This window comes from Cyprinus carpio, chromosome A21, assembly GCF_018340385.1.
Source record: "Cyprinus carpio isolate SPL01 chromosome A21, ASM1834038v1, whole genome shotgun sequence".
NCBI lineage: Eukaryota > Metazoa > Chordata > Actinopteri > Cypriniformes > Cyprinidae > Cyprinus > Cyprinus carpio.
Genome location: NC_056592.1, coordinates 2,039,611 through 2,058,523, shown reverse-complemented (window position 1 = coordinate 2,058,523; position 18,913 = coordinate 2,039,611). Strand labels below are relative to the sequence as shown.

The 18,913-nt window shown below is 31.9% G+C and overlaps 1 protein-coding gene across 1 annotated transcript in view; it reads right to left on the bottom strand.

Annotated features, from left to right (window-relative positions):
- Positions 1–5,652: 5,652 nt before the first annotated feature.
- LOC109082032 (semaphorin-4D-like) overlaps positions 5,653–18,913 on the bottom strand; it is a 47,522-nt gene continuing 34,261 nt past the window's right edge. The window contains 15 exon segments of the mRNA XM_042778536.1: positions 5,653–6,984; positions 8,002–8,048; positions 9,087–9,256; positions 9,484–9,599; positions 10,538–10,760; positions 11,523–11,547; positions 11,549–11,592; positions 11,595–11,682; positions 11,994–12,169; positions 13,582–13,733; positions 14,856–14,972; positions 15,071–15,164; positions 16,205–16,303; positions 16,420–16,482; positions 16,592–16,737. Coding sequence (XP_042634470.1) covers positions 6,071–6,984; positions 8,002–8,048; positions 9,087–9,256; positions 9,484–9,599; positions 10,538–10,760; positions 11,523–11,547; positions 11,549–11,592; positions 11,595–11,682; positions 11,994–12,169; positions 13,582–13,733; positions 14,856–14,972; positions 15,071–15,164; positions 16,205–16,303; positions 16,420–16,482; positions 16,592–16,737 — 2,474 coding nt within the window. The 3' untranslated portion in view covers positions 5,653–6,070.

Sequence of the window (18,913 nt, the reverse complement as noted above, 5' to 3'; positions counted from 1 at the left end):
ACTATGACAGTATCTCAATACTAAACACTTCAGATTTGTTTAAAAACATGGTTATAGACGCTCACAAATGATAGAAATATTATTTATTGTGGTTGCAACCTCTATTTTTGAAGACAAAATATATTCTAGAAAGTTGAAACATCTGCTCAGATAAACACACGTGATTATTTAAATAACACAATACTATAAACCCAAATCTTGCTTTCACTAACATGAGCCGGTGTCGTTTGCTCTCGAGGATGGAGGGAGTATAAATAGAAGTGTGCAGACGGTCATAGATAGCAGTTGTCATCAGCCTGAGAGGGTCGTCTCACTGCACACATCCTCCACGGCTCTCAAACAGCCTGAATCCCACACATTCACTGAGCGACGGGATCCACGCACCACGGACAGACCCAGAGCGCCTGTGAGTGTGTGTTCGCCTCACGGTCTGAAGAAACACACACCACCAGTGTGACGTGAGCTGTGTGAAAGATTGTGTGTGTGTGTGTGTGTGTGTGTGTGTGTGTGCTCTTGTCCAAGCGTCTGTCCCTGATTCCATGATGAGCGATAATGAGCCGGTTCAGAGAACACCTTGTCCATCACAGCTCTCCTACAGGACAACAGCCATAAACAACAAACATCAGCATCATCATCACAAACATAAGCTGAGATCTTCAGCCTACAGAAAACAAATGTGTTTAATCAAGCAATTAAAACCCTTTGGGGTTAAATTCATGTCCAGGTGAAATTTCACCCTAACACATAACGTAACATATAATATAACATAAAATAAATATATAAAATATTACATAAATATAAGATACAAAATAAAATAAAAGATTAAATTAAATCAATTATAAATATAAAATACAATAAAAATAAAATATAAAATAAAATAAATGTAAAATAAAAAAGATTAAATATTAAATGTTAAATTAAATTAAATAACATAACATTTTAAATAAAAATATATAAAATAAAATATGATTGTTTTTTTTTATGGGGAGTGCAGTAAAGGGGACACCTTTATTCAGTATTTACTGGAGCAATTTTAAGGAAGCTTTTCTGTGTCTAACTGACCGCAGTACTGACCCTAAGTCTGATGAGGCAGCACTTTTTTTAATATGGAAATGCATTATAAATAAATATCCAGATATTTATAAATACTGGATGAAGTCTCTTTCACCTTTAACAAAAGTGTGCAGTGAGCCCAAACATGCACTATAACATTCACAAGTTTGGGATCAGTCTCTTCAGCTCAGCTGCATTTATTTGATCACAAATCCAATAAAACAGTACAAATTATGAAATATTATTACAATTTAAAATAACTGTTCTATATGTGAATATCTGTTAAAATTTCATTTATTTCTGTGATGCGCAGCTGTATTTTCAGCATCATTACTCCAGTCTTCAGTGTCACATGATCTTCAGAAATCATTCTAATATTCTTATTTGATGCTGAAAACAGTTGTGCAACTATGAAAATATCATTCCTGACGATTCATATATTTAAATTTCATTCAGAAACTGTTATAAAATCAATCGTGCTGTGATATATTCACTCGTTTGTGTCTTTCTCCCTCACCCATGCTTTCTTCCACTGCTGCAGGAGTGTGTTGTGGTCGGTCAGAGCGGTTCTCCAGCGCTCCACGGCCTCGTCTGAGAGCACACAGAGACACGTTACACCACGATCCTGTCAGACTAACACAGCAGTGCGATGAAACGCTTTACCTCTGCTGTTGAGCCGAAGCTCCACTTTAGACGTGTCACTTCCTGCTTCAGACACCGCTCTACACTCGTACTGGACGTCTTTAATCAAAGCCTCCTCCTTCAGCCAGCTGCTCACCAGCACGGCATCATGGGACACCACATGTCTGTATTCAGTGACAGGAGTCTCGAGCTTCTGCCCGTTTATGTGCCACTCAACACTTACATCTCTAGGACCTGAAGGAAAACTGCACTTACATATGGATCCTACAGGATATTTAGCACTCCAACACACACACACACACACACACACACACACACACACACACACACACACACACACACACACAGACACTTCACAATGATCTTCCATTCACAGCACACGCACACAGCACCACACACATGCCGTCTGTGTTATGTCATACTACGATGCTGTCAGTGTTATGTCACTACTCGTGCAGATCATAAACCAGCAATAATCACCATATGTATCTGCATATGATCATCACTTCAAAAAATCTCCAATAAAAAAAGAATTAAAAACAAAAATCATATATATAACTATTTGAAACTGTTTTTTCTCTCTCTCTCTCTCTGTATTCCCACACTTGTTTTTGAAAGAAAGAAAGAAAGAAAGAAAAAAATACAAAGAAAGAAAGAAAAGAAGAACCCAGAAAGAAAGAAAGAAAGAAAAAACCCAGTTTCTTCATTATTTTTTTTTAATGCATAAATTAATAAATGTTTTCATCCTCATGTTTTGTTCCAATCATTTTGACCTGGAGAGGATTTTTTTTTTTCTTTTCTGAAAATGCTAGTTTAATGTTATTGCATTGGACTAAAACCTACTTAAAACTAATAAAAATAATAATATTTTATTTTTCTGGGATTTTTTTCCACATCTTGTTACATTTATGATGCTCCTGGTCAAAAATGACTGGCATACAAAATCTGCTCCTCATTTTCTCAAAGACATGGATTCAATCTTTTTTTTATTTGTTTTCTTTCCAAAAAAACAAAAACATAGGTTTTTACTTTTGGAACTTGAAAAAAGGCATTATTTGTAGATAATTTTGCCAATATTCACTCAAAAACATAAGTGAATGAGCTAAGATAAATGAGGCCTGGGATCAAAGAAGAAATAAAAAAACCCTGTGCTAACTGAAAGAAGACAAGTTGATAAAACAATTGAATCCGAATTTTAGTACATAATGAAAGATTTACAAGCCATTTTTAAAAGTTGTTCATTTGGAAAAGCAAATAAGGTACAGGATTTTCAGCAGCACGAGGGTTACAAATACACACATACGTCTTTGAGACAAAAATCAGTCTGCTGATTCACTAACACACCTCAACACAATAAACAGCGTTTCACATGTTTTGACATTCAAAAATTTATTCAGGCTCTCTACCAAAAAGATTTGAAGGAACTTTGTACATCTCGAGCTTTTTCATATGTACATATACTGTATTTACACTGTACAGGACTGGAGCGTCCATCAGTCAGTCAACTTCCTTTACAAGTCCAAGACTCATGTCAGCACGGAAAACAACTACACAAAAACCATTTAAAACAAAGGACATTATTTACTAATAAACTCATTCATCCTTTATGCATTTTTTTATTTTTTGAAAATAAATGTGTAAAAATTAAAATTCCAAAACATATCAGGCATCAGACAGTGTGCAGGAGATCTGGAGCATGCAGACACACAAACGCTGTCTAAATACTCTTCACTGACTTCCTGTCTGACTTCTGGCTCCTCGGCCAATCAGAACACTTAATAGTGCAGGAGGAGCGAAAGGAAGTCACACTTCAGAGTATTGAGACGAGGTTGATGAGTGAGAGAGAAAGGTCAGAGGTCAGAGGTCAGAGGCAGCACTCACCCACAGCCAGGCAGAAGAGCAGAAAGGCCTGGTGAGGGTGAACGCTCCAGGACTGCTCCCTCAGCAGAGGAGGAATCAGACGAGCCCCGGCCAGAGAGGAGGAAGAGGGGACAGAGCGGGGCTCTGCAGGGGAAGCTGTGGTGGAGGGAGGAGGTGGTAGGAAGGGTGTGTTTGGTGTGAGTCGGAGGAGGGGAGGTTATTCAGAAGCGACGCGGGGGAAATATAGAGAAAAACAGAGCACACAAACATCAAACGGCCAGGTCACATTTCACCCCAGAATCAAAGGAAAAAGATTTTACATCAAGATTATTTGCATAAACAGTATTTTTTTTCATGACATTCAAGCACATTTACACACAATGCCAAAAAAAAAAAAAAAAATTATATGTGAAAATTATTCTGTCAGGATGCAATTGTTATTATTATTATTATTTTTTTTTATTAAAATCACTGTCGTGAAGTATGGTCAAAATTCCCAAATAAAAATGGTCCTTTTTTGTGCCAAAAAAAATTTCTTTACATTTTGTGGTTTCTTGACATTTCAACCCAAAATCAAAAGAAAACAAAAATATATTGTGCATATAGAAAATAAAATTGGAAACTATCTTTCCAGGATGCAATGTATTATTATTTTTGTGTATTAAATTCACTGTCATGAAATAATGTCAAAATACGAAATGCAAAAATGTAAGTCCTGAAAAAAAAAGAAAGATTAGTTTTTCTTTAAACATTAAAAACTATTATTTTTTTATGTTTTTTTTGTATTTAAACCAGCCTTCATATAATGTCAGTAAAATGCAAAAAGTGATAGTTTTTCTTTAAATTTGGGGTATTTCACCCCCAAATCAAAATGAATAAAACTAAAATATTTTATATATTATATGTTTCTTTAAAAAACAGCAAAAAATACTTTATATGTAATACAGTCATAATAATTATCCCATCAGGACCACATTTATTTATTTGTATTGTTTTTTTTATTTATTTTTTTTAAATCAAATCAGCCATGAAATAATGTCATTACAATGCAAAATTTATAAAGAAAAGTATTTGTTTTTCTTTAGATTTTGGGGATTTGTTTTTTGTGACATTCATGCTATTATTGCTGACCTGTAATTAAATAATATAACATCTTTAAAAATATCTAAAACATAAAGCTAGCTTCTTAAAGAAATAAAGTTTTCAAAGCTCACGTTTGTGGACTACAGTGGAATAATTTTAGTGTGTAAAAACCTTGTTTCGCTCTCCTTCTCTCAAATAAAAGCAGGTTAAAGTGTTAGACATCTGCAGCACAAACCACAGGAAGCTGTGCAAGAGACACGTCACAGTGTTTAGACATTTTTGGCTGGAGAAACAGTCTGGCTCCATGTTTGAGCGTTCGAGAGCATCATCACATGAAAGCATCCCTGAGACTCAACATCACACGCAGAAAAACCTTCACTTTCTCACTCAGCGAACGTCTTGTTATTCCAATATCTCAACATTCTTAAACCAAGACACATTTACTTCCTTTCTGAAAAACAAATCTCAAAATAAAGCGCGTTTAAGCTTAAAATGAATGATTATTTTTGTATTAAAGTCATGAAATGTCAAAATGCAAAACGCAGAGAAAAAAAGAAAAAACGTTTTTTTTTTTGGTTGTTGTATTGATTTTTTTTTTTTTTTTTACATTTCATCCCAAGTTAAAAAAATACTAGAAATTATAGTTTGCTTTATTTTTGTGACATTTGTGGTGGATTTCTTCTACTTTATATGTTATACAGTCACCAAAATGTACCTGACAATTAAATTTTTTTTTTAATTATTATTAATTTTTTTTTATAAAATTACTGTTATAAAATAATGTCAAAATGCAAAAATAATGAAAAAATAAAATAAATAAAAGGTCCCATATATATATATATATATATATATATATATATATATATATATATTATATATATATCTATATAAATAAATATATATAACATATATTATATATATATATATATATAAATATATATATATATATATATATATATATATATATATATATATATATTTATATATAAAAATGTCTTCAAATTTTGGGGTTTCACCTAAAAATAAAATAAAAAAAGACTATAAATTATATTTTGCATGAAGAAAATACTGACAGACTTTTTTTCTTGTTTTAAACAAAACCTCACTTAATCGTAAACTTTATTTTTTTTTTTAGAAAGCATGACTCAATATCTAAACTCATTTTCCTAATCAAGTAGGTGTGTCTTGATTTAACAAGGTTTAGATATTAGCACTGAAAACAGGTCAGAAATCAGTTTCTGCGGTGCGATCTGAGGGTGAACATTAAACGCCACAAAAATACTCAAATACAGTCCGCTGCTCCAACTTGGAAAACATCACGAAACGTACCAATTTGGTAAACAATGTTTCCAATTTGGAATGTGATTTGGAATTCTGCGTTTGTTCCTGCAGAGCTGCGGTGGTTCTGTGAATGCGAGTGAAACACGCAGCATCAGATCGGCGCGTCGGCGTCTGCGTATTCAATCTGCTGCGACGTGCAGTCTACGTCGAAGGGCCGCTCTTTCACGGGACTATCACCGGCGTCCTCGTAGCTGCTGGAAGGAACTCCGCCGTTCCCACATTCCGGTTCCGTCTCGTATCCGGTGTCTCTGAGCGCACGCAGCGGATGCGCTCCGTTCTGATCCGTCTTTTCCTGCACCGGGTCCATCAGGCCGGCCTCACAGGCTGCGTACTCGGCCTGCGGCTTTTTGTTGGAGCCGAGCAGCGTGGATCGCAGGCGGAGACACGGCGCCGGCAGGTACTGCATGTAACAGTTGTATGCCAACGCGGCGAGGAAGAGCAGGAAGAACAGCAGGAAGAGCGACAGCAGGGCGACGCTGTTGTCATGCTGAATGTGTTTAGCCGAGGGGTCAAGCGTCTGGGTTCGTGTCGGTAAGTTGCTGACCTCTGGAGGGATGTAGGATTTGGGTTTAATGGCACTGCTGGGAGGGGTTGTTAGTGAGGGAGCGTCCGTGTGAGCCGGCGTTAGTCCGGAGCCGTTACCGTCATTACCTTCCTCCGGCGTGACCGTGGACGCGGCGCTGGACGGATGCCGAGCGGATATCGACGGCACGCTCTCGGGAAGCTCCAGTCGAAGCGTGTATGCCGCCACCAGACGGGTGAAGTTCTTTCCCGCGGCCGATTCGACGGACCAGCACTCGTAGCGGCCGGCGTCCTCCGGCGTCACGCTGTAGATCAGCAGCCCGTTCTCGCTCAGCAGGAGGAAGCGTGAGGCTTCGGTCAGGACGCGGCCGTTGAGCTTCCACAACACCTGAGCCAGGTTTGAGCGCACCGGACACGGCAGATCAGCAGAGCCGCCCGGCTTCACCAACACCTGCTGATAGTCATCCACCGCCAGACGAGCCACTGACACACAGAGAAAATACACATGATGTAACTACAAAAGACATTTCTTGCTGTTTATTCTTTTTTAATTTTTTATTTTTTTTTGTTGTTTAAAACTATTAAACTAAATTAAATTCTTGCTTTTGTTCGTGTAGTGAAGAAAACATGCAATGATTATTTATAACTTGATTTGTACTGAATTTCATTTCATGTTTTGAGAATTTTGAATCTACCTGGCAATGACTCTGACTCTAAAATTAGTTCAAAATAAAATACGCAATCATTGATTTATATGATAATATTAAATATTATAAAAATACATGATATAGTAAATTATAAATAGAAATTAATGATGATAATTCAGCTGAAATTACTCAAATTACTAAAATGATAAAGAATTGATAAACACTTGACATTTATAAAAAAATCATTAATTAATTAAATTATTTTATTTGTTATTTAATTTCTAAGACTCAGAGGAATCAATCATAATATACATTTTATGATAATATACATAAAATTATTTATGTTTTATTTATCTATATATATATCTATCTATATATATATATATATATATATATATATATATATATATATATATATACACACACACACACACAAAACAGAAAACATAAATTATATAAAATTATAAATTATGATTATTATTTCTCAGAATCTAAAATGACAAAGCATTATAATTTATATAGTAATGACAAATACTTTAAAATACTTAAATGAAATAAAATATGATAAATTATAAAAATATAATATATACAATTCATAATGATATATAATAAATTATAAACATTAAAAGCTAAGCATTGTCTTCCACTAATACACACACACTCAAATGTATCTTAAATTTTAAATTTTCTTCCTTTAGTGAGTACGTGTCTATATAATTATTAGAATTACAGTGACAATATTCTCGTGCGCTCTTGATTTTGTGAGTCTGTGCCAGTTACTGTACATGCAGTTAAATGCACTAAAAGTGGACCATTTGAGCTGCTTCACTGAGTTTATTTCTACATGACACACCTGGAGGACATATCCCAGCATCCCCTTTGAGGCTCTGAAACAACTTCCTGCAAAAACACACACAAAACACAGAGTTCAGAGTAAACACAGACACCGGACTACAGATGATAACGTAGAAAAGAGTCTAAAACACTTACAACTTTATATATAAATATATATATGTGTGTGTGTGTGTGTGTGTATTTCCAAATACAGTTTTATGTTATAAATTATAATATAATAATAAATTTAAAAAATACATGATGATGATGATGATTCCTAAAAATTATAAAACATTAAAAATTATTAAGAAAAATGTAAATAGATATATTATAAAATTACATATATACACACACACACACACACACATATATATATATATATATAAAAAATAAATATTTATAAATTTTTTACTGTATTTCATATCCTGCTTTAAAAATTATGAATCTACTAGGAAAAGGCTGTTTAAATTATGAGTTTCAAAATAAATATGCAAGTATAGATACTATATTATAAATAATAAAAAAAATCTAAAAATAAATTCAATTAATATGTTTGACATAACTAAAATTATAAAGTATATATAAGTACTGAGAAAATATAAATATATATAATATAGAAATTATGATTGCTCTGACTCTAAAATTATTTCCAAACAAATATGCAAATATTAATTTTGGTAATAAAATTTTATGAACTGAACTATAATAATAAATTATGAAATATTTAAATAATGAATCCTAAAAATTATAAATGGATTTATATAATTTATAAACATAATTATTTAATATTTAAAATATTAAAAAGTATTAAAAATACTTGCAGAATTTTATATTTTTATGTATAAAAAAAAAACACACACAAAAAACACAACTAAGAGTGAATACAAGCTGTCTGGCTTACATAAAATATATTCAAAAATGTTTAAAGAGTCTTTAAAACCTACAGTAATAGGAATAAAATGATTTGACTAACAAATAAGACATCAGAGAGCTGATTAAAGTGCTGTGTCTGCAAATACTTGAGAAGTTCTGACTAAAATCCTCCATGTGAAGGAGACGGACGTGCTGTCAGTCACAGTGTGAACGTTAGTTCTCTTTTCTCACCGTCCATCAGCATCATGCTGGAAAATATTAACACAGGAGGCCGAGCGCGGGTCCCAGGCGCAGTAAGGGTCCCGCGCCAGAACACAGTCCACACAGGACGGGTACTTCTCACAGAACGCTGTGGGAGACTGGACCACACCTGAGTCAGAACCAGCGTACAGGAACCGCGCCTGTGACGGACACAACACACAATGCATGAGAAAGCAGAGATGATTTGCTGCTGAAAGAGGAACAGAGTCCATCCAGACTGTCTGTCTCCAGCGTATGGAAACTTCCTCCCTGCTGAGAAATGATACAATGTGTGTGGATTCTATTCCTCATGATTCAGCGCTCAAAGGTCCCGGCGATGATAAGATGAGTCTCGGCTGAGTGTTATCATGTTGTTTCTGGTTCTTACCACTTGTGAGGAGAGCAGAAGTGTTTTAATTGGCTCTGCGTTCTTCAGCAGCTGGATTTCCTCCACCGTGTGAACCTCGCCCTCATACACCAGAGATTTATGCAGCAAACCTTTATCTGGAAACACATTCAGACATCAATAGAATAAGATGATGGGATCTTAATTCCCTTCATGGCACTTTAGTGTGAAGAAACAAATCAGAACCAGACTCACACATCCTGTGGTTTATCACATCCTTTCACACATTTCACCCCATACGCTCGGTGAAAATCACATTAAAATATATATAGGAAAAATAAAAAATACAATATGTACTAAAAACAAGTATGGATATTGTATTCTAAAAAATTACACTAATACAATATATTAAAAAATTAAAATAAATGATGATGATTCACCTGATTCTAAAATTATAAATTACTTTAGAAAAATGTGTACTGTATTTCACCTTCCTGGCAATGGGTGTTTAAATTATGATTATGATTCCAACAAATATGCAAGTATAGATATTCTAAAATTATGTAAATAAAAATAAAATAAATTATGATGCTTGACCTGATTCTCAAATTATAAAGTATACTATAAAGTATTGAAGATACTTGTAGGAAAGAAAAAAAAAATATTTATATATATATATAATATATATATATATATATATATATATATATATATATATATATATTGAATAATATATATATATATATAATTTTTGAATTGAATAAACAGCAATATTTATTTTAATTATATATATATATATAATTAAATAAATATTGCTGTGTTTTATTCAATTATACTGTTTGCTTATAAACTTTAAAATATTGATTAAATATTAATTAAAATACTTTGAATTAAAATAATTTAATTTTATATGATTCCTTTGGATATATAATATATATATATATTAATACCTGATTAATATATAAAGTATATTATAAGGTATTGAGAAAAATACTACATAAAATATATAATAAAATATTAAAAAAAGAAACTCTATATTATATATAAGAATATGAGCAGAACCTGTGCTGTCACACATTTCTCTGCACACACTCACCGGTGGCGGTGAAAATGACATCATAGATGTTGCCATCGAGCGCCTGGACTCTCTCGACAGCGATCTGCGTGTAGTTGACGTCTTTGGTGATGAGGCGCGGGCCGTTTCCGATGGGCAGCACGGGGTCCTCCAGCAGAGGATGGTCCTTCACAAACTGCAGCGTCTTATCGGGCAGCTGGAGCGACGAGTTGATGTTCTGCATGCGGTTCAGGCTGTTGATGCACTGGAATATATAATCAGCACATGAAATCATTCAGGATAGAGCAATTAATCTGTAATTTAATGTAATTATTATTATTTTTCTTTTTTCCAAACTGCTTGTCCTATGTTATATTATATATATATATATATATATGTATGTATATATATATATAATTTAATGTTATTTATTATATATATATATATATTTTTTTATTATACAACTATATATATTTCCTAAAATAAGTTTTAATTTTTATATTATTTTTAATTAATAATGAGTTATTATTTTGGGCTTTTAACTTTTTTTATTTAATTTTTTTTTGTTATTATTTATTTTATTTTATTTATTTTTAATTATTTTATTTGACCATTTTTTATTATGTGTTTTACTATTTTATTTTATTATTTACATTTATTATTATTTTTTAAACATTTTTATCTGTTTTTATTTCACAATCATACTTCTTTCTATAACAGTTATTTTTTTATTTAGTTTATTTTTTTATTATTTAAATGTTATTTGTATTTTATTTCACATCCATTCATTTTCCAAACTGCTTGTCCTACATATGCATCACATGCTTTTTTTTTTTAAATGTATTTCATAATAATTTAATTATTATTTTAATATTTTATTATTTGTTTTATTAATTTATTTTCAATTTATTTCATTTTATTTTCTATAGACTCTTGTGACTAATTCCCTTCCCAGCACCATCTAATCTAAGGATCCTGTAAGCACAAATATAAACCACTGAAATCCCCGTTTTGGGGAAATACTAACCGCTCCTGGTCTGGGTCGGGGTGATGCCATTAAATCGAACCCACTTGGTGTGGGATCCTGTAAGCACAAATATGAATTATGCATGAACTTCCCTTTGGAGAAAACCTCGTGCACTGAGCTCATGTTATACGCACAGACGGCGGACAGACCGACATTCCCCCTGGAAAAACACACAAACAAGGACATTTCTGAAGAAAATTCCCTTATGCATAAAAAATAATCCAGTTGTGCCACTTTTGATCTGCTTCCTTATGATTACTCAGTTGCGGGTGACTCACAGACTGAATCAAGCCAAACAGGAACAAGTGGTTTCGAATACCAGACAAGCTTGAAGTCCTGCTCATCAACATGAGTAACTAACCGCACACACACACACACACACACACACACATGAACAACACACACACACACACTACTAACTAACCGCACACACACACACACACACACACACACAGAGGTGCTGAAGCTCACCACTGAGATGTGAAGACCCCATAGATGATGGTGTCTCTCCAGTGCGGCGCTTTCAGAATAAACACGTCATGAACCACATTGAAGACAAAGTTGAGCTCTGGCATGGAGCAAACCAGCTTAGCCTTCAGAAACGACGTCCACTTCTTCTGCAGCGTCCGCTGGCCGCCCAGATCCCCCTGTTACAGCGAGAGATGTGATAAACCAAAAGCAGAAGTTGTGCGGTTTTCAAACTATTATATGAATGTTTAAAGATTTCCATGATCTCATACACTTTGTCCAGAGGTGAAGTTTTATTCAATCAGCTCATGGGGAGTTTTGCTGATAGCAGGATGGTAAAATGAAGAATAATTATGTTGTTATATTTAATAGAAAAAATGATTAATGTCAGACTCATGGCCATTAAAGTCTGTAATTTCATTCGGTTTTGTTTTCAGAGTTATTTAGTACTGATTACAACACATTTGATATACACGCTGCATCATAAACTAAACAACCTTCCCCATCTGCAGCTATTAATACCATTTAATACTATATTATCATTTAAAACCTATAATAATAATAATAAAAATAGTAATTTAGTTATGTTCTTTGGTTATTTTTAATTAGTTTATTAAATTTTTTAAACAGTTTTATATTATTTATGCACTTATACAATTTATTATTATTATTATTATTTTATACATATTTTGAGTTTTCATTATAATATTAGGTTTATTAATACTAATATTAATACTATTTTGTTTTGTAGTTTTGTAATTTTTAGAAGTTTTTGTTTTAAAATATTAATATTTTAGTATTATTTATACACTATTATAGTTGTATTAATATTTTGAATTAGTTTTTATTTTAATTTTTTTCAGTTTTTGTTTTAATATCAGGTTTATTAATACTAATATAAATACTAATTTGTTAAGAAATTGTGTTATGTTGTCTTAAAATTTACAATTTATAATGTCATTTTTTAAATATTTATATTTTTATATTTTTAAACACTAACAGTTTTTATTATTTTGAATTACTTTTAACTTTAGATTTTAAGTTTTTGTTTTAAAATTAGGTTTATCAATACTTTTTTAGTAATTTTCTTATGTAGTGTTGTCAGTTTTAATAGTTTTAGTTTTTTTTTAATAGTTAATCATTATTATTTAATAGTTTATCCTAAGTAATTTTCTTATGTTTTTTTGTAAGTTTTTATAGTTTTAGTTTTTTTTTGATAGTTAATTTGTGCAAAACTGTCAAAAATGTGACTTGCAAGAATATATATAACTGAATGATTTTTATGTAACTGAAAATGACCAGACATAGTCGCTTTTGCACTGTTTATATATAATCAGAAACAAAAATGTTGACTGTCCAGCAGTAAACTGAAAGCAAGATGTTGACAGATAAAGCAAGAATGAAAGCTGAGACGAAGGCAGGTGATCAGATTCAAACTTCTGTCAAAGCTGAGGAAGAAGGAAGTTGATTGTTTTTTACCAGAGAAAATTCCAAGGAAGAAGTCATTTTTCTGCTTTAATTGAAAAGAAAAACACTGGCATATCACATGAACATGCTTCTGTGTCAGTGAGAAATGACTCAATCATCTCACCTTACAAACGCGAGCGATTCTGGGGATCAGCAGCTTCCCGAAGAACTCGTACTCCACCGACACCTCGGTGAAGAAGTAGTAGACCTTATCGTCATCTCCATCCGGACTGTTCTGTCCTTCTCGGATCACATCAGCGAAGACGAAACTGGGCTCTGAACACAGAACAGACTGTTATAGTTATATTACAGCTTTCATTTTTAGTTTTCATCGTAATATTAGTTTTATTAATACAGTTTTTCAGACTGTTAATAGTTATATTACAGCTTATAGTTATATTATAGTTATATTAGAAATTTTATGTGCCTTCGTTCATTTTTTTTTTAATTTTTGTTTTATATTATTTTTTCATATTTTCAGTTTTCATTCTAATATACAAATAAAAAAAAAAACATTTTCAGTAATTTTGTTATGTGCTTTAGTCATTTTATTCATTTTTTAAATTAATATTTTAGTATTATTTATACACTTTTATTAATATTTTTGAATTAGCTTTCATTTTCATATTTTCAGTTTTCATTTTAATAAACAAATAAAAACACTAAATATTCAGTAATTTTGTTATGCGCTTTTGTCAATTTTTGAATTAGTTTTTATTTTTTTATTTTGTGTTTTTGTTTTGTTAGTGCATGACACGTCATGTTTTTTATTTTTTTTATAGCTTCAGTTTTTTAAAATATAGTTTTATTAATATCAATATGAATGACATTTTATGTACATTTATCATTTTTATTATTATTTTTAAAATATTAATATTTTTGTATTTTTACACACTATTATCATTTTTATTCATATTTTGAATTCGATTTTAATTCTATATTTTCAGTTTTTAATATTAGTCTTATACATTAATAATTCTGTTAATGATTTTATATGCTTTTGTCATTTTTACTATTTTTTTTTTTTTATTCTGTTATTTTTTAGTTTTTATTTTTTTTTTTTTATTTTTTTTGTTTTATTGATATCCAGTTCGAAATTTTAGTGCTTCATCGAGGTAACAATTCTAAAGTATTCCATCTAATAGTTACATTTGATATTATTTCATCTTTATTTTAATTAACAGAAATGTTTTTATTAGCTTTGCTTTTCATTAACAATAACTCAGTTCAAAATTATGATGATTTTGATGTTGTTTTTACTTCATTAAATGATCTGAATGCGTGTCTACACCAAACAGATTTGATTTTGCACTAACGGTTCTCTTTGCATACTTATATATTCATATGCACTTATACTGTCTGCTGTTTTATACAGCTGTGGACACATCAGCATCGTACCGTTGAGCCAGGACGTTGAATACTCTGTGCGCAGCAGACTCTGAGACAGAGAAGATCTGGAGATGATCGGCTCGCTGCCCAGGAAGTTATACGCCGTTCCCGAGTACAACTCGCCATCTGAACAACAAACAACCAGCTAACCGTCAGTACTACTGGAAACACAGCAGAAACACACTGAGACCGTCCTGCAGATGTGCTTTAGTGTGTTAACTCACCAACCATCACAGTGGTGAAGCTCTGGGCCGGGTCGAAGGAACATTTCCCCCTGCCGTCCTCCGCTCTCTCCTGCAAACCAAAACCCTGCAGCGACTGAAGAGAAATCAGACAAGATGCATCTCAAAGTTTGAGTTTTATTATGATGTAAAAGCACAATATGAAACAGAACAGATATAAAGTTCAGATTACAGAGTCACATGATCACACAATCCGACTTCATGGCGACAGAAAGAGGAAACTATTGTATTAATATGCAGAAATGCAGTACTGAGAGCCACTGTTATCTGAAGCTATCGAGACAAACCAAAATGTCACACAGTTTAAAACTGGCAACAAAGCATTTGTGTTTAAATCTATAAAGCGGAACAACTAGTTCACAAATTTAAAAATCCAAACACTTTTGTTATTATTCACTAAGACCATAAACTGTTTAAAAAACAAATAATCAAAATATTTACTATAACTTAAAAATTGTTTCAAAAATAAATATTTAAATTAAATATTAGACTGAAATTGTAAAACAACAATAATAATAATAATAATAATAATAATAATAATAAACAAACTTTTAAAAGTTGCCATGGCAAATAACTGAAACAAGTGTAAGTTTAAGTAATAATATTACTAAAACTGAAATAAAAATACAAATATTTAAAAATAGTAATAAAAATAACACTAAAACTTAAACTAAAATAAAAGTTATATAAATATAAAAAAAAATGCAAAACATTAAATAAATATTATAATAGTATATAAATGATACTAAAATAACACAGGATCAGACAAAAAGTGATTTTTTAGCTCAGATGTAAAATGATTATATATTCTTCTGTAGAAGCCATGAATCAGTGTCATTTAAACTTAATTTTAAAAACAAAACTGTATTTAATAGCTGAATTTTCAGTGTTACTGTTGTGGGGGATTTGAAGTCATTCCTAATGCTTTTTTTTTTTTTTTCATTTTTCAAATACTTATTTGCCTCAAATGTCATCCAACGTGTTATAGTGCAGTTCATCTGGGAGTTGGTTGCTCTTGAAAGATTTATTGAAATAGTGGATGCGATCTTATAAAGATGAGTGTTTGTTGGCAAGTTTGGCTGACACTTGAAATGTTTTAAAGTGTTATGTACACACCAGATAATCACAGAGAGGTTGAAACGCGTGAGTCCCGCAAACATACAGAGTGTCTTCATCCAGCACTTGCAGAACTCGAATGTAGTTCCGACAGTCCGTCTGTCACACGAGCACAAAAACACTTCAGTTACAGATCAGAAGTATTTACAAAGAATCCAGCGTCAGTGACAGAATCGTCAGATCGAGGTCAATTTGAGTCTGTTTTTCCACATTACCTCTTTAGATTTCCCCTTTAAAATACACATCGACATGTCGCTCTCTGAAACTTTCCACAGAAGCTGAAACAGAATCAATATAACATCACACGAGGGGAAAACGGTGCACTGTGAGAGTCTTTAAAAGACATTTCAGCTGGATCAGGAGTCAGACGGCTGGAGTAACACTCACCTGGTTGCTCTTGATTGACACGTTGCTCATGTTGAGCTCGTAGACGGCCTCTCGAGCGCCGACATACAGCACGCCGCGCTCCTCGCTCAGCAGGAGAGTCGTGTAGTTAAACACATCCGGCTCCCAGAACTCCTGCACATTCACATCTACACAAACACACAGAGCAGCTCACATCATACTGAAAAATCATGAGCATCTGGAAAAGAAATCTGAAGAACATATGTGACCCTGCAGCACAAAACCAGTCTTAAGTCTCTGGGGTATATTTATAGCAATAGCCAAAAATACAGTGTATGGGTCAAAATTATAGATTTTTCTTTTATGCTTAAAAACATTAGGATTTGTAAGTTTTATTTTTATTTATGGAGTTATTATTTGGGCTTTTAATTGTTTTTTTAATTTTATTTATTTTTAATTACTATATTTGATCGTTTAAAAAAAAATAATTTACTATTTTATTTTATTATTTAAATTTTTATTGATATTTATTTTTATTTTTATTCTATTTTCATTTCACAACCCTACATCTTCCTATAACAAGTTTGTTTTTTTTTTTTTTTTTTATTTTATTATTTTTTTTTTTTTTTTTTTTTTTATATATTTTTTTTTTAAAATATTTTTGTTATATATGTGTCGTATGATTTTTTTTTAATGTGTTTTTCAATATTTTTTAATTATTATTTTAATATTTTATTATTTGTGTCTCTGGAGCACAAAAGCAGTCTTGAGTCTCTGGGGTATATTTGTAGCAATAGCCAAAAATACATTGTATGTGTAAAAATTATCAATTTTTCTTTTATGCCAAAAATCATTAGGATATTAAGTAAAGATCATGTTCCATGAAGATATTTTGTATATTTCCTACCGTAAATATATCAAAACTTAATTTTTGATTAGTAATATGCATTGCTAAGAATTCATTTGGACAACTTTAAAGATGATTTTCTCAGTATTTTGATTTATTTGCACCCTCGGCCAAATATTGTCCTATCCTAACATATCCTAACCATACATTAATGGAAAGATTATTTATTCAGCTTTCAGATGATAAATAAATCTCAATTTAAAAAAAAATTGAGACTTAAGACTAAAAAGGTCATATATGGATTTTAAAATGTTTAATGTTTTGAGAGAAGTCTCTTCTGCTCACCAAGGCTGTATTTATTTAATCAAACTGTAAAATTGTGAAATATTTTTACAATTTAAAATAGCTGTTTTTTTTATGTGAATATATTGTAAAATGCAATTTATTCCTGTGATTTTCAGCATCATTACTCCAGTCTTCAGTGTCACATGATCTTCAGAAATCATTCTAATATGATGATTTGCTGCTCAAGAAACATTTCTGATTATTATCAGAGTTGAAAACAGTTGTGATGCTTCATATTTTGTGGAAATTGTAATGCACTACCAGTCCAAAGTTTGTAGTAATTAAAAAACTAGAAATTAATACTTGCATTACATTGATCAAAATTGACAGTAGAGACATTTCTAATGTTACAAAAGATATTGATTTCCAATAAACGCTGATCTTTTGTACTTTCTATTCAACTGTGAATCCTGAAAAATATTGGGCAGCAACATTGATAATAATCAGAAATGTTTCTTGAGCTGCAAATCTACATATTAGAATGATTTCTGAAGATCATGTGACACTGAAGACTGGAGTAATAATAATGAAAATTCAGTTTTGCATCACAGAAATAAATTACATTTTACAATACATTCACATAAAAAACATCTATTTGAAATTATAAAAATATTTCACAATTTTTACTGTATTTTGGATCAAATAAATGCAGTCTTGGTGAGCAGAAGAGACTTCTTTCAGAAACATTCCAAATCTTTCCATATTTTTGTGGTTTATAATAAATATGTGGAACTACTTCTGGAGAAGCAAGAAAATATTTTATAGATCTGGAATATTTGCAGCTCTCTTTATGTCTGCTGAATGAATACAAAAAATGAAAAACTTTCAAAAGAGTATTCTGAGTAGTAAAAATATAACTCTCCAGCCGGTTGTGTTCGAATCTCTTCCAGAGGAGATCCTGAACTCTGTGAAAGCAGCAGCAGATGATTTACTGCTCCAAATAAAGCGGCATGAGTCATTCATTTCATCTTCAGCACAATAAAACACTAACATCTCCATCCAAAAGTGTGTGTCCTTCATCGTCAGCTCAGCGGAAGACCTTCTGAATGGAGCATCAGAGCAGCTCCACATGAGCCAAAGTCAATGCTATTATTGCCATTGAATGAACATTAATCAGCATTACATATCGTGTATTAAGAAAGTAAACAAGCTAAAGAGCACAAATAACCAAC